At 40.4% G+C, this 16,775-nt stretch overlaps 1 protein-coding gene across 1 annotated transcript in view; it reads right to left on the bottom strand.

The window, feature by feature from the left end:
* LOC126278093 (putative helicase MOV-10) overlaps positions 1-16,775 on the bottom strand; it is a 280,795-nt gene that overhangs the window by 39,133 nt on the left and 224,887 nt on the right. Inside the window, exons 14-15 of the mRNA XM_049977939.1 lie at positions 13,082-13,204; positions 5,281-5,561 (exon numbers count right to left, since the gene is read on the bottom strand). Coding sequence (XP_049833896.1) covers positions 5,281-5,561; positions 13,082-13,204 — 404 coding nt within the window. The remainder of the gene's footprint in view (positions 1-5,280; positions 5,562-13,081; positions 13,205-16,775) is intronic.

The raw sequence follows: 16,775 nt of genomic DNA, 5'->3' as shown, positions 1-16,775 counted from the left end.
TTCGAGAAACTGAAAGACCCAGAGGTTTTTGAAAATTTCAGTAGAAGCTTTAGGAATGAGTGACTAATTGGAGTGGAATGTAACAGAAGACAGGAATGGGTTGTTTTGAGATATGAAAAACATAGAAAAGCTTGGGCAGCAGAGGACCAGATAGGTAAAAACACAATGCCTAATTAAAATCTTTCTATAACACAAGATGTACCGAATTTAACTGACAAATGAAAAAAATAAAAATGCAGTTAATGAAGTAGGCAAATGAGGGTGCAGACAGAAAGTTAAGAAATAGCTAGGGGACAAATGCATGGTGTTAGAAACACGCAAGACAGGAGAAAAGAGATGCAGCTATACATATCAACAATTCTTATGGTACGCCAGTACCAAGCAAAGGACGGAAAGTTGAAAGGTTGGAAGACATTATAGGAGTTAAATCAGGAAAATTAATTTGAAAGTAATATTATAGAAAGAGAAGAAGGAAGTAGACTAAGATGAGATGGGTGATATGATACTGTGAGAAGAATTTTTACAGAAGACTGAAAGACCCATGTAGAAAGAAGGCACCTGAAGTAGGTGACATTCACTCAGAATTATTGATGTCCTTGTGAGGGGACAAAACTATTCCACCTGCTGTAGCAGATATATGAGACAGGGAAATATCCTTAGACTTTAATAAGAACATAATAATTTCAATTCCAAAGAACACAGGCATTGACAGGTGTAAATAATACAGAATCATCATTTTAGTAAGATATGATTAAAAATACTGAGATGAATTATTTACAGAAGAACAGAATAATTACTAGAAGCTGACTTTGAGGAAGATCAGATTAGGTTCCAGAGAAATGTAGGAACATGCAAGGCAATTCTGACCATACACCTTATCTTAAAAGATTGGTTGAAGAAAGGCAAACTTATGTTTACAGCATCTGTAGATTTACAGAAAACTTCTATGTTGATTGGAATACACTCTCTGAAACTGTGAATGGTTCAAATGGCTCTGAGCACTATGGGACTTAACACCTGAGGTCATCAAGTACCCTAGAACTTAGAACTACTTAAACCTAACTAACCTAAGGACATCACACACATCCATGCCCGAGGCAGGATTTGAACCTGCGACCGTAGCAGTTGCGCGGTTCCGGACTGAGCGCCTAGAACCGCTAGACCACTGCGGCCGGCGAAACTGTGAATGTAGAAGGGTTAAAATACAGGGTGAGACAGATTATTTACAACTTACACAGAAACCAGACTGTAGTTATAAGAATCAAAAGGCATGAGAGGGAAACAGTAGTTGTGAACTGAGTGAGACAAGCTTGTAGCCTATACCTGATGTTGTTTAATCTGTACATTAAGCAAGCAGTAGAGGAAACCAAGGAGAAGTATGGAAAATAAATTAATGATATGAGAGAAGAAATAAAAATTTTGAGGTCTGCCAATAACCTTGTAATTCCTCAGAAATGGCAAGTGACCTTGAAGAGCAGGTGAACAGTATGGACAGTATCTTGAAATGAGGATATAAGATGAAGATCAAAAGAGTAAAACATGAATAATGAAATTCAGTCTAATTAAATCAGATGATGCCAAAAGAATTAGATTAAGAACTGAGATGCTAAAAGTAGATGAGTTTTGCTATTTGGGCAGCACAGTAAGTGCTGACAGGTGCAGAGAGCTGCATCACACCAGTCTTTGGACTGTAGGCAAAGACTAGACACTTTCTCAGTGCCAAATGATTGCCTTGGCTTCTTTCCCCCCCTCCAGTGATTTACAATGCCCCCACCCCCACCTCTCTCTCTCTCTCTCTCTCTCTCTCTCTCTCTCTAAGAACTAACAATTTATTTAAAAAAATTACATCTCTGAATGTTGACGTTACTACACTAGGCACAATTACAGTACTTGCTTCTTCAGCAAAGATAATTATATCTGCTTCTTGGATAAATGATGGAAGATAACTTATACGTGACAATGCCAAGAGTGGTCTCATCAATATCAATTTCCTCCATCCTATAATTTCTAAAAGTCTAATAAAAATGATTCTTTTCATATCATAGCATGGGGTCACAATTATGACCTCTGGAACATGCAAATAACTAATTCTGTAACACATGGCATTGTGGGTGTTCCACATTCTGTAGCTCTCACATATGAAGATATCTGTGATGGCACAGTGCTGTTCTTCTGGCCTTTTTAATGCCTATTAGTAATACTGAGCTATCTTGGTATGGAGTCCAATTTAATGCAGAACATCGAAGAAATGGATATGAATATTTGGCATCATTGGCAGGGAGGCCCCTTACGGGTCAGGTCTGGCCGCCTTGCTGCAGGTCTTATTACATTCAACACCACACTGGACAACCTGCACACTGGATGGGGATGACGATGAAGACTAAACAACACCCAGCCCCTGAGAGGAGAAAATCCCCAACCCAGCCCAGAACCGAACCCGGGCCCGTAGGACGGCAATCCATCACGCTGACCTATCGGGGCGGACACTGAAGAAATAATTAGATTTCATTTGCTATTCTTCTAATGAATCACAAACAGCCATCTGTTTGCCACATGTCAATATTTATGTGGTCACTGAACCTCAAATTCTTTACAATGTGCACTTTTAATATATGGGCACTGACAATGAGGTCATTTCACAGCAAGCTTTCCAATTCTTACAGAGCCTCTCTATAGTTTTATACAATGATTGAGATCTCAAACTCTGGCCTTAAAAAAAGAAAAAAAAGGTGTGTGAGGAATGTTTGGTGATGACGGCGGTGTGTTTGAGTTGCACAAAACAAATGAGACGAACAGTGGATCAACGTATTTTTTCTTTGTTTCAACTCCAGGTTAAGCCTCAGTGGCAGTTCTGATGCAGACTGTCAAATTTTCAATTCTTTTGTTAATCAATTTATATAAATTTTGCTGGGTTCAATTTTCTTTGTATTACCTATGGTTCTTGAAGATTACAGACCACAATCACAAGAGCGACAGTTTTAAAAGAGCCAATTCTTCCCCTTTAACTCACCTCTATGTGACCCCACACAACATTATAAAATCAAGCTCATGATGGTATTGTCCTTAGCACAAATCATCCTTTGGTGACAAGCAATCCTGTCTGAACAGTTTATTGTGCAGGGTGATTATAATTAAAGTCAAACTTTCAAACCACGGTAGAAATAACACCACTGGTCAGAATGACATCACATTGCAACGGAATATTATCAGAGAAGGGGGAAAATGTATGGCAGAAGAGAAATAAATAGATACAAAATGTAGCAATAGATGGCACTGTAAGCAACATAATTTAATAGTGGTCAACTACAAATGACAAATGAATCATGCAACAATGCCTATGGTGTATAGGTGTGATACTGTTAGTTACGTAAGCCCATCCACCACGGCAAGGTCATATCACATCGGATGGGAAAAATCTGTTTTTAATTGTCCTGAGGCCAAAACCACATAAAAAACATCACTCACATTGGTTTTCAATTGTCCAGAGGCCAAAAACTGCATAAAAAGCATAAATCAAAATCAAATTGTATTGTTAATTTCTGTATGGACTGGCAAAAGACATGTTCAATATGCTGTCCACCGCTTTCTGCAACAAGTTGAAATAAATAAACAGCATGCCCCACAACTGATTGAAGTGTTTCCGCGATGACGTTCAATGCAGTGTGCAATCGGAATAGTGAACACAACATCTTTCAGATAGCCCCACAGCCATAAATCACATGGATTAAGATCAGGGGATCAGGACAGCCAGGATGTAAGGAAATGGCGACTGATAATTCTATCATTTCCAAAATGGCACTTCAACAGCTCCTTAACTGGATTTGCTGGGTGCAGAGGTGCACCGCCTTGCATAAAAATGATACCATTCACACATTCACACTGTTGGGGAGCTGGAACGACATGGTTGCACAAAAGACACTCATAGCACTTACCAGTGACAGTACACGAAACAGAGCCGGAAGCACCTGTCTCTTCGAAAAAATATGGCCCTATGATAAATGATGCCGTAAACCCGCACCACATAGTGACTTTTTCAGGATGAAGGGGTACTGGTTGATTTGCGTGTCGATTTTCTGCTGCCAATATTCGACAATTCTGTGTATTGACATATCCTGTCAGATGGAAATGGGCTTTGTCTGTCCACAAAATCTTCCATGGCCAATCACTGTCCACTTCCATGCAAGCAGGAAATTCTAAAGCAAAGGTCTCTCTTGCTGGCAGGTCAACAGGAAGCAATTCATGCACATGGGTAATTTTGAATGGATAGCTAAGAAGGATGTGTTGTGGAATTTTACGCACCGTGCTTACGGGTATGTCTAATCAATTCTCCATGCACTACATGTTTTCACACCACAACTCATCTCTTCCCACAGTGCTGTGGCCACTGCTTTCACTGATGTTGAGCCAATTCATTTCCTCCCTCTACCAGGTTGCACACACACACACACACACACACACACACACACACACACACACACACACACAACACGTCCTTTTGAATTTCATTTTCTCCAGACCTATGGCAGTCACTGGACCAACGTCTCTTTTCAAACTCTTCAGTCTCTGGAACTTCTGCAGAGCAACATGCGCACAGTCATCATTCTAGTAATACAGCTTTACAAGCAGAGCACGATTCTGCATTGAGACAGTCATGGCGAACGTCGCCGCATACCCAGTGTGTTTATACCAACTTCAATGGGTCATGCGCATGACAAGTGTTTTCATTCACATATTCTGACACATACGGCGCCATCTATTGATCAAATATCACACTATTTTTCTTCTTCTGCCATACGTTTTCCCCTTTTCCAATAATATTCCGTTGCAATTTGACGTCATTCTGACCAGTGGTGTTATTTCTACAGCATTTTGAAAGTTCAACTATAATCACCCTGTACACCAGAAAGTGATGATAATATAGTATCTGTCTTATTCGCGAAACATGGAGTCGAACTTTCTCGGTCTTTGACATTGTGAGCAGTCCTAAAGCAATGCATGCATTTACAACATGAAAGCATAGTCATATTTTTGACACTGGATAAACACACCTACCAATTTAACTTTAACATACACAAATACGCTTGTGAAACTAATTATTCTCCTCTCCAAGTACCAGCATTAGTAGTGAATAACCATTTACAAAAATGTGTCTACCTGCAGTTCTGTACCATATGCCACCTACCCCCTTCTCTTCTCATGCCCATCCTAAATAAATATGTCATTGCTATTTGCTGCTGTGCTTCCGGATCTGAACCGAGATGGGACTGCAAGAAGACTAACCCAATCCTATGTGCTTGTCAAGAGAATCCTCCGTGCCGTCGTCATCCTCTGATGCGACGGTAGGGTAGAGGCACTCAGCTCTGCGTGAGGTGCAGACGGGGCCCAGCTGCTGTGGGTCGCCTGCTAGAACCACCTGGCCTCCCAGCCGCGAGTTTGATGCGGGCCCCACAATGCCGCCGAGTGCCACTAATGTCTCTGGCTCCTTTGCTTGTCCACATTCATCAATGAAAACATGTGTAAAATGTCGATGTCCATCGTCGGCAGAACATCGCTCCACCAATCTGCAAAGAATGTCTAAATTATGAAATATTCATATTAAATTTACAAATTAAGTAGGCAATTTATTATTGTACAAGATACATCGGGAAAATGCGGACAGGCTGTAAAAAGAGCGATGCGCAAAGCATTCAACCACTACCACCGTCATACCTTAGCAAAAGATCTTTCTGAAAACCCAAGGAAATTCTGGTCTTACGTAAAATCGGTAAGTGGGTCGAAGGCTTCCATCCAGTCACTCACTGATCAGTCTGGCCTGGCAACGGAAGACAGCAAAACAAAGAAAAAAGTGCAGGTGATGCCTGTATATAAGAAGGGTAGAAGGACGGATCCTCAAAATTACAGACCAAAATCCTTAACATCGGTTTGTTGCAGGATTCTCAAACATATTCTTAGTTCGAATATAATGAATTTCCTTGAGACAGAGAAGTTGCTGTCCATGCATAAGCACGGCTTTAGAAAGTATCGTTCCTGCAAAACACAACTCGCCCTTTTTTCACACGATATGAGGCGAATCATGGACGAAGGGTATCAGATGGATGCCATATTCCTTGACTTCCAGAAAGCATTTGACTGTGCCCCATTGCACACTCCTAACTAAGGTAAGAGCTTATGAGATTGGTTCCCAAGTATGTGAGTGGCTCGAAGACTTCTTAAGTAATAGAACCCAGTACGTTGTCCTCGATGGTGAGTGTTCATCAGAGGTGAGGGTATTATCTGGAGTGTCCCTAGGGAAGTGTGGTAGGTCCGCTGTTGTTTTCTATCTGCATAAATGATCTTTTGGATAAGGTGGATAGCAATGTGCAGCTGTTTGCTGCTGATACTGTGGTGTACGGGAAGGTGTCGTCGTTGAGTGACTGTAGGAGGATACAAGATGACTTGGACAGGATTTGTGATTGGTGTAAATAATGGCAGCTAACTCTAAATATAGATAAATGTAAATTAATGCAGATGAATAGGAAAAAGAATCCTGTAATGTTTGAATACTCCATTAGTAGTGTAGCGCTTGACACAGTCACATCGATTAAATATTTGGGCGTAACATTGTAGGGCGATATGAAGTGGGACAAGCGTGTAATGGCAGTTGTGAGGAAGGCGGATAGTCGACTTTGGTTCATTGGTAGAATTTTGGGAAGATGTGGTTCATCTGTAAAGGAGACCGCTTATAAAACACTAATACAACCTGTTCTTGAGTACTGCTCGAGCATTTGGAATCCCTACCAGGTCAGATTGAGGGAGGACATAGAAGCAATTCAGAGGCAGGCTGCTAGATTTGTTACTGGTAGGTTTGATCATCACGCGGGTGTTATGAAAATGCTTCAGGAACTCGGGTGGGAGTCTCTAGAGGAAAGGAGGCGTTCTTTCCGTGAATCGCTTCTGAGGAAATTTAGAGAACCAGCAGTAAAATTTTACTGCTGCCAACTTACATTTCATGGAAAGACCACAAAGATGAGAGAGATTAGGGCTCATACAGAGGCATATAGGCAGTCATTTTTCCTTCGTTTTGTTTGAGAGTGGAACAGGGAGAATAGATGCTAGTTGTGGTACGAGGTACCCTCCGCCACGCACTGTATGGTGGATTGCAGAGTATGTATGTAGATGTAGATTGTTATCCTTATAGATTTTAAAAATGAGGACTTCGGCGCAAGACTTTAGAAATAAAAGTTTCAAGTCAGAATACTGGTCTTTTCATAATAATTCATGTTGCTACTCTGCATCAGTGACATATCTGATGGCCTGGTAATACTCACACCTGACAGCACCTGCCTCATTTGATAGAGTCATTATTCCATGCTTTTCAAAGATTGCAGTTATTTCACCTGTCTCTTATCTTGCAAACCAAGTGGAATATTTTTGTCATGTATGTTTTCCCAAGCATCTCAATAAGTCTGAGGAAATATTATTTACTCTGGGTGCTTCATTTTGACCTTAGGTCTTCCTGTGCTTAATCAAATTATTCTCATATTTCATGAAGCATTTATTAACAAATCCATAATAGTTGCAGTATGTAAGTTTGACGATTAATTTCAAGCCACCTGGTTCATTCTCAAGCCTGACCTACTGATCTTAATAATGACATCAATATACCAATACATGCTTCACAGAGTAATAGTAGATAACAATCAACATGTGCCTACCTGACAAGTGAGAATCACAGTTTGACACTGATTTGTGAAGTAGGTACATGCTGATTGTGACAGTCATCTAAAATTACTTCGGAAAGCATTGTCACTTTGATGATCATTCTTAATATCAGGCATTTTTAGTAAATCAACATTCAGCCAGGCTTGAGAATGAGTAGGCCAAGCTTGACAATGAACCTGTTGGCTCGAAATTAGTTGCCAAACATATGTACTGGAACTGCAACACTTTTTTAAATAAAGATTTCATGAAACGTTACAAAAATATTGCTGGTTCTGAATGAAGAAAAGGTTGAAACTAATGGGGTGGGAGGAAATCTAGTATTATCACACCATTCTTTATACATTCATTAACTACCTCTTCCCCTTCTAATATATTGGTTTAAAGTATATTTTCCTACTTATAGCCCTTTTCATATTGCTTTCTTCTGTCAACCTATTTTTGCTGTGTAATAGTTACCAGCCACTGTGCTATTTAAATACCTCAATTCAGTACTCTTTTCTCTAAACAGTTCTTTAATTCCTGCTGTAGCATAATGTAGCTTTCCTATTGACACATGCAGTGTCAATTTTCATTTATTGCCTAATCGTGGCTACTTTGTCATTATGTACTCTCTCATTTCTTTGGTGTCTATTTTCTTTTGTGTGTTTCATTTGTTCTGAGCCAGTATCTCCTCCTTCAGGCAGAAGGGTTGAAGGGGGAACAAGAGGGGTGAAGGAAAAGGCTGGAGAGGTATAGGAAAAGGGGTAGATTTCAGGAAAGGCACCCAGGACTGTGGGTCAGGGAAGACTTACCGCAAGGGATAAGAAGGAAAAACCAACTGTTCCTTCTCATCCAGTGGGGTAAATCTTCCCTGAACAGTTGTTCTGGGTGACTTTCCCGAAATCTATCCCTTTTTCTAGACCTCTCCAGCCCTTTCCTCCACCTCTCTTCCTTCCCCTCCAACCGTTTTGCCTGAAGAACGACCCACTGGCTCCAAAAGCTTGTCAATTACGACCATCTTATGTGTGTCTTCTGCTGTCGCTTGGCGAGTAGATTTTTTATCTACTCAATTAAATTATTTTTTCAATACCTGTTTTCATTCTTATAAAGTAACTATGGAATACCTATCATTTTAAATCCAATACTGACAAAGAAAGGAAAGGTAGAAACCCATTTTCTGAAGCAAGCAAAGATAAAATAAATAGGGGGTCAAAAATCTAATCACTGGGAGTGTCCTATTACAAGGGAAGGCTTGTAGGAAGTGACACTTCAGTCACTGCTAATGATGGAGCTGTGGGAGGGGCGGAGATGGAGATGGAGATATGGAGAGAGAGAGAGAGAGAGAGAGAGAGAGAGAGAGAGAGATACTGACTGTTGGTGACAAAAGCACCACCTCACGAAGCAAGTACCCTGGGGTACTATAGGACAAATGTAAGGGTGTAGAGGCTTATCTCCCTAGAGGTAAGATAGACACTGCCTACAGGAAAATTAAAGAGACCTTTGGAGAAAGGAGAAGCACTTGCATGAATATCAATATCTTTGTTGGAAACCCACTTCTAAACAAAGAAGGGAAAACAGAAAGGTGGAAGAAATATATAGAGGATCTATACAAGGGCGATGTACTTGAGAAAAATATTATGGAAATGGAAGAGGATGTACGTGAACATGGAATGGGAAATATATTCCGTGAAGAGTTTGACAGAGCACTGAAAGACCTGAGTTGAAACAATGCCCTGGGAGTAGACAACATTCCATTAGAAATACTGACTGCCAAGGGAGAGCCAGTCCTGACAAAACTCTACCATCTTGTGAGCAAGATGTACGAGACAGGCAAAATACCCTCAGACTTCAAGAAGACTATAATAATTCCAATCCCAAATAAAGCAGGTGTTGACAGATGTGAAAATTACTGAACAATCAGTTTAACAAGTCACAGCTGCAAAATACTAATGCGAATTTCTTACAGAGAAATGAAATAACTGATAGAAGCCAACCTCGGGGAAGATCAACTTGGATTCCGTAGAAATGTTGGAACACGTGAGGCAATACTGACCCTACGACTTATCTTAGAAGCTAGATTAAGGAAAGACAAACCTACGTTTCTAGCATTTGTAGACTTAGAGAAAGATTTTGAGCATGTTGATTGGAATACCCTCTTTCAAATTCTGAAGGAGGCAGGGGTAAAATACAGGGAGTGGAAGGCTATTTACAATTTGTACAGAAACCAGATGGCAGTTATAAGTGTCGAGCAGCATGAAAGGGAAGCAGTAATTGGGAAGGGAGTAAGACAGGGTTGTAGACTCTCCTCGATGTTATTCAATTTGTATATTGAGCAAGCAAAAAAGGAAACCAAAGAAAAGTTCTGAGTAGGTATTAAAATCCATGGAGAAGAAATAAAAACTTTTAGGTTCGCCGATGACATTGTAATTCTGTCAGAGACAGCAAAGGACTTGGAAGAGCAGTTGAATGGAATGGACAGTGTCTTGAAAGGAGGATATAAGATGAACATCAACAAAAGGAAAACGAGGATAATGGAATGTAGTTGAATTAAGTTGGGTGATGCTGAGAGAATTAGACTAGGAAATGAAACACTTAAAGCAGTAAAGGAGTTTTGCTATTTCGGGAGCAAAATAACTGATGATGGTCGAAGTAAAGAGGATATAAAATGAAGACTGGCAATGGGAAGGAAAGCGTTTCTGAAGAAGAGAAATTTGTTAACATCGAGTATAGATATAAGTGTCAGGAAGTCATTTCTGAAAGTATTTGTATGGAGTGTAGCCTTGCATGGAAGTGAAACATGGACGATAAATAGTTTGGACAAGAAGATAATAGAAGCTTTCGAAATGTGGTGCTACAGAAGAATGCTGAAGATAAGGTGGATAGATCATGTAACTGATGAGGAGGTATTGAATAGGATTCGGGAGAAGAGAAGTTTGTGGCACAACTTGACTAGAAGAAGAGATCGGTTGGTAGGACATGTTTTGAGGCAACATGCGGGAATATCCAAAGTCCACAACTCAACACAGAATAATTTCGACAAACTCAAGAGGTGACCTACTGCTGCTCATATGTACTCCCTGTTCCAGATCTCAAACCCAACTGCCAACATCTTCGAAGTTAGTCGCAAGGACAAAGCATTGTGATGCTGTGAAAAGAAGAGTGTTCTGGTGGCTATTGGTGGGCATGTCATGAGGTCTTGTCCCTTTTTTTGTGTGAGCCACTGAAGATTTAACACGGGTTGAACATACGAAGTTTCAGCGGACAGAGTATTGGAATCCTCGCTTAATTAACATAATAAGGAATGCTGATCACAACAGCAGGAAACCAAGGGACCATCACAAAGCTACCTTTGAAACACGCCACAGTCTCTTCATGACAATCTCCATTATTTTTTAAGGAAAATTCATGGGTAAGCCTAAACCAGATAAAGTATTTGTTTAGAAAAAGGTCATTCCCTAAGCCACATTCTTTTTTATATTATGCACATTTTATTCGTTTTGGTTAGTTTTGGGGTTCCAGTCCCATCCTCGAGCAAGTATTTTCTGCCTAATAAATTGTGGTCATAGCTCAGATATTCTCCTAGAAGTACACTTCTGCTACAACTAGACAAACTTAACATAGGAAGTTTGAAAATAAATAAATAATCCAATTTGTAATCAACATGGAAAAATAAAATAGTACAAATTAAAAATTAAATAATAGAATCAGTTGATATGTTTTTGTATTTGTACTTCGTGTAGCAGAAGGTTGCAAAGGAAGTGATAAAATACTACCTGCAACTGGAAGCCTGTGATAAATTAAATGAATTTTCAAAAGTTTCCAGTCTGTCCAAAACAGGACAGTGACATTAAAAAACATGCAGAAGCAGCTGCAGGCAATGGAAACCAAAGGAAAGTCGAGAGCAGCCTTCATGTAGGAACGAATGTTCGATCGCTGATGATGGTGATGGTGATGACAAAGAATTGCTACAATGTTAGCACAAACAACTGATCATCCATATTTTCTCTTCATCACAGTACATCTATAAATGTAAATGACATAACAGAAAACCTTCTTGTATTTTCCCTTGACAAGCAGAGTATGTTCAAAGCACAAAGACATTGATTGATAATCTTACTGCGCGTACAATGAGTGTAACTTTGCAATATGTGCAACAGATTTAATCAGTGACAGAATGGACTAGCAAAAACAGACATTCTGCAGAGCTCGGGAGCATCTGATGGTCCAGTGATCAGGATTCTTCAGTTATAATAAAATGTGAGAGAGTTCTATCATTCACTGCAATCATATAAATAGAGCAATAGAGCGAAACATTCCACGTGGGAAAAATATATCTAAAAACAAAGATGATGGGACTTACCAAACAAAAGTGCTGGCAGGTCGATAGACACACAAACAAACACGAACATACACACAAAATTCTAGATTTCGCAACCAACGGTTGCTTCTTCAGGAAAGAGGAAAGGAGAGGGAAAGATGAAGGATGTGGGTTTTAAGGGAGAGGGTACGGAGTCATTCCAATCCCGGGAGCGGAAAGACTTACCTTAGGGGCAAAAGGACAGGTGTAGACTCACGTGCACACACACACACACACACACACACACACACACACACACACACACACACACACACACACACACACACATCCATCCGCACATACACAGACACAAGCAGACATTTGTAAAGGCAAAGAGTTCGGGCAGAGATGTCAGTCGAGGCGGAAGTGCAGAGGCAAAGGGCAAAGAAGTTGTTGAAAGACAGGTGAGGTATGAGCGGCGGCAACTTGAAATTAGCAGAGGTTGAGGCCTGGTGGATATCGAGAAGAGAGGATATACTGAAGGGCAAGTTCCCATCTCCGGAGTTCTGACAGGTTGGTGTTAGTGGGAAGTATCCAGATAACTCTGATGGTGTAATACTGTGCCAAGATGTGCTGGCCGTACACCAAGGCATGTTTAGCCACAGGGTGATCCTCATTACCAACAAACACTGCTTGCCTGCGTCCATTCATGCGAATTTCACCACAAGTAGTATGCTGTTTCACTGTGAATCAGTGATCTATGCATAAGGTCAATTGCCCTTTGGCTTGAGTTGCAAAAATGTGTCTATAGCACATATCACGAATCGGATAACAGACAATAAGTACAGTCTCACACTGTATGTAATGCCATTGGCTCAGAAATGGTGGTAATACTTTTATTATGAAACTGTAACCTCATTTTTTAAACAACAAGTAAATCATCAAGTTTGGTGCCTACAGCATGTCATGAGAAATTGATTGTTATTTTCCAGGGAATTTTACCCATCTGACTGCAACAACAGCTTGCACACCAAATGAAGTTCTTATACTAACAGAAAGTACAAATCTAATAACCAAATATACAAAAAACACAGAGATACATACCTGCCACAGAAGACAAGAGTGATGACCACAATGCGATATTTGCATAAGTCTTCACGGCTGGGAAAGTAATACATTCCTTCAGATCTATTACTGTAATCGTAAATATCTGCAGGAACTGTATCCCTGGAAACAGAACAAAATTAGAGTAAGTTTTGTTTATTGTTACAACCTTCAAGACAGCTTTATATTTGAGTGGCAACATTCTAAGATGACAATTTAAACAATTAGGAACTACAGTGATAATTTCTTTTGTTGATAGCACAACGCATTTCAAGAATTTATTCCATTTTTAAGTGCTGTGTAGTTTCTATAGATACCAAATATGCGACACAAATATGTGTGTGTGTGTGTGTGTGTGTGTGTGTGTGTAGAGTTGGAGAGCACATGTCATTCAATATGTGCTGTAATGCTGAATCTGGATAATTCCAGTGCAACTACAGAGAGGCCAGTCTCTATGAATAAGTACCACTGCACTAAACCCACCACATCTGTATCCTATTTAGTCATTATTAATAATCAATCATTTTAGGTGTGAAATATATGTCACTAAACGTTCATGGGATTGCATATACACTTACAAGTAATTGAAAGAGATGGCTGACGTGCTGTAAAAAAAGTCTGTAGGAAGCTGCTGCATCGCTACCAGCAAGCTGATCTCTTTCAATGAAATTTCTCAAAATTTAAGGACATGAAAGGAAAAGACGTGTTACAAAAAGTTTCTAACACAGTAAATAACACAAACAGAGAGCCTCTCACTCTTCAATTCCTAGACTCTCATAGAGGAAGTGCAATAACAGAAATGTCAAGTAACTGAAAGAACTTCAAATTATGGCTCAAGAGTCACAAGAAAAATGATAGATAACAATAAAACTATAGAGGTAAATAACATGTACTGTCTAACATACATGTACCTGGACTTCCTTACACAGGCATAAGCAAGAGAAATACGACTTTACAATGACTAGACAAAAAAGTCCAACAGAACACACTGCAGAAAGAAGTCAGTTATGATGATGTCATGTTTCTTCCATCCACGTAAGTCTTCAAAGTAACCACAGCCCACCCTTGACCACAATATATGGGGTGGGGGGGACACAACAACCTATATCTGCTTGGTTAGCTGGGTGAAATTTGGAAAATTCAGATTTCTAGACTCTATGTGATACGAAAATTTCTAAAAAAGACTCTTGCATCAGAATATATAGTCCTGCTCCAAGTCCAAAGTCAAAGACAAGGATGAGGATGAGAAGTCAGCAAGAAAATAACTTAAAACTTCTTCCTTGAACTATCAAGTAGTGCCCTGTGCTTAAGAATAGGTTGGCCATATGTAAGGAGACAGCACATTCTGTCCTAGTATTTCCCATCCAGACAGTCACAGCACTTCACTTCCCCAATTTCTCACTTGAATTGATACTCGGCAGCATGATACCTTGTTCCACTTGAGCAAAACCACTGTATCAAATTACTGTGTAACAAACAGTTGTTTTTTATTCAAATTTTGACCACCTGAAATAATGTTCCTGTTCGAGTACAAAAGGGAGAATATCCTCCTCTTTAAAAGACTGACAGAGAAATGGAGAGAATCTGACTTTAATCCTCATTTTGCCTTTCCCACCAGAAACTCCATACATGACCTTGGGGACAATTTGCTTGGGTTTCCACCACTGGACAGGGACACTTTAAAATGTGGGTATAGGGGATGGAACAGTATTGTCGTACAACACGAAGTCTGCGTGCTAACATAACATGGTGCTCAAAGTCTATTCTCCCCACACCACCCAGAGTTGCCTTTCGTCGTCCCCCTAACCTCCGTAACATCCTTGTTAAACCTTACAATATTCCCAAACTACCTTCTCTACCCAGCGGTTCCTACCCCTGTAACCGACCCCGCTGCAAAACCTGCCCCATGAATCCCCCCCACAACCACCTACTCCAGCCCCGCTACTGGTAAAACATACACAATTCAAGGCAGGGCCACGTGTGAAACAACACATGTCATTTATCAGCTGACATGCCTGCACTGCACAGCCTTTTACATTGGTATGACAACAACTAAACTGGCTGAGCGCATGAACGGACACAGACGAACTGTCCGCCTAGGAGATGTCCAATACCCAATAGCGGAGCATGCCCTCCAGCATAATTCTAGGGACCTAGGAACCTGCTACACCGTATGTTCCATTTGGCTTCTCCCACCCAACACCAGTCTCTCTGAACTGCGGAGATGGGAACTTGCACTCCAGCACATCCTTTCATCCCGCCATCCCCCTGGACTAAACCTACGTTAACCAACCTCACTCCCATTTACTTTTCAGTCTTCTCCTCTTTCCCTTTCCTCTTTAGCCATTCATGCATCTTTTCATCCTACGTCTTTATACTATACACCTCTTTACTTCTGTATGCATCCTCTTTGGTTTGAAGCTGGCACAGTACCTACAGTAGAATATCTTTGGCTTCCCTCTGACAACCATGCCTCCATCCTTGCTACCTTCCCTGTTTTCCTTTCCCTGTTGCTTCATAACCTGGGTTGTGAGTAACTAAATCCACTTTCCCTTCTTCCCTTTCTTTCCCCTCTCTCCTCCCTGATGAAGGAACATTTATTCCGAAAGCTAGGAACTTAAATTTTCGGTTGTTTTTTGTGTTTCTATCGGCTGTACAGAGCTGAGGTAAGTACTGGCCAGCCCCTCTATCTCTTTGTTAGTAAAAGTCTATATTTGTTATAATAAGCTACTAGTATATGACCAGAAAGTAACTAATGAGTTAGTGTGGATAAATAATTTGCAATATAGCGATGAGTGCAACATCAAAGCAACTAAGATTAAATTATTATTATTATTATTATTATTATTATTATTATATACAAGTATTACAAAACAATCATGAAAGATCATGATAGCTCAAGGTATAGGTGTAACACCCAGACCTTGTGTTGCACTTTTGTTGCTCTACAATACTGTGACTTGTACATGGTATTTTAATAAAGCAATAGTTTAGTTGTTAGTTATTCCCTTTTGTCACCTACATACATAAAAACATGTAATTTGTTCACTGTTACTGTATTCTTATCACCAAACCTCGACTAATCTTATGTATGCTTACTCAATGGTGATATTTTCCACACTGTACTTGCCTTATGACTGTTTTGGTAAGTTAGTAAAGTTGATATACAACACTGTTATAATCAAACAATGGAACTCCAGGTAGGAACACCCACAAAGTATGAAAAAATACATTGCTACTTATCGTACGGAAGACATGTCAAGTTGCAGACAGGCACGATTAAAACATTCACATGTAACTTTTGACCACAACCTTCGTGAGTACAGACATGACACGCTCACCAACTACAGCATCTTGGGCCGGAATGCATCATTTAGGATGCAAGCAGCTATCTGGAGGGGGAGGGGTAGGGGTGGAAGTGTCAGGTGGGAAGAGAGATGAATGCTGTCTGGTGGAGTGTGTATGGACTAGAATGCCAACAGGTGCAGCGTCAGGAGGTTGCACGGCAGGGAGGTGGGAGGGGGGGGGGGGGGGGGGGGAGGAACACAGTAAGTGAGGAACAGGGAAAGACAGGTAGATGCATTGACAGAGGGCTGCAAGGTAGATGAGAATGGGGAGGAGATGATAGGACACAGGGAGTGGAAACTGTTGGTGGGAAGTGTGGGGACAGTATGTTACCGTAGGTTGTGGCCTC

The sequence above is a fragment of the Schistocerca gregaria genome, chromosome 6, assembly GCF_023897955.1.
Source record: "Schistocerca gregaria isolate iqSchGreg1 chromosome 6, iqSchGreg1.2, whole genome shotgun sequence".
Classification (NCBI taxonomy): Eukaryota; Metazoa; Arthropoda; class Insecta; order Orthoptera; family Acrididae; genus Schistocerca; species Schistocerca gregaria.
Note: the sequence above shows the minus strand (reverse complement) of the source record. Positions and strands in the feature narration are given on the sequence as shown.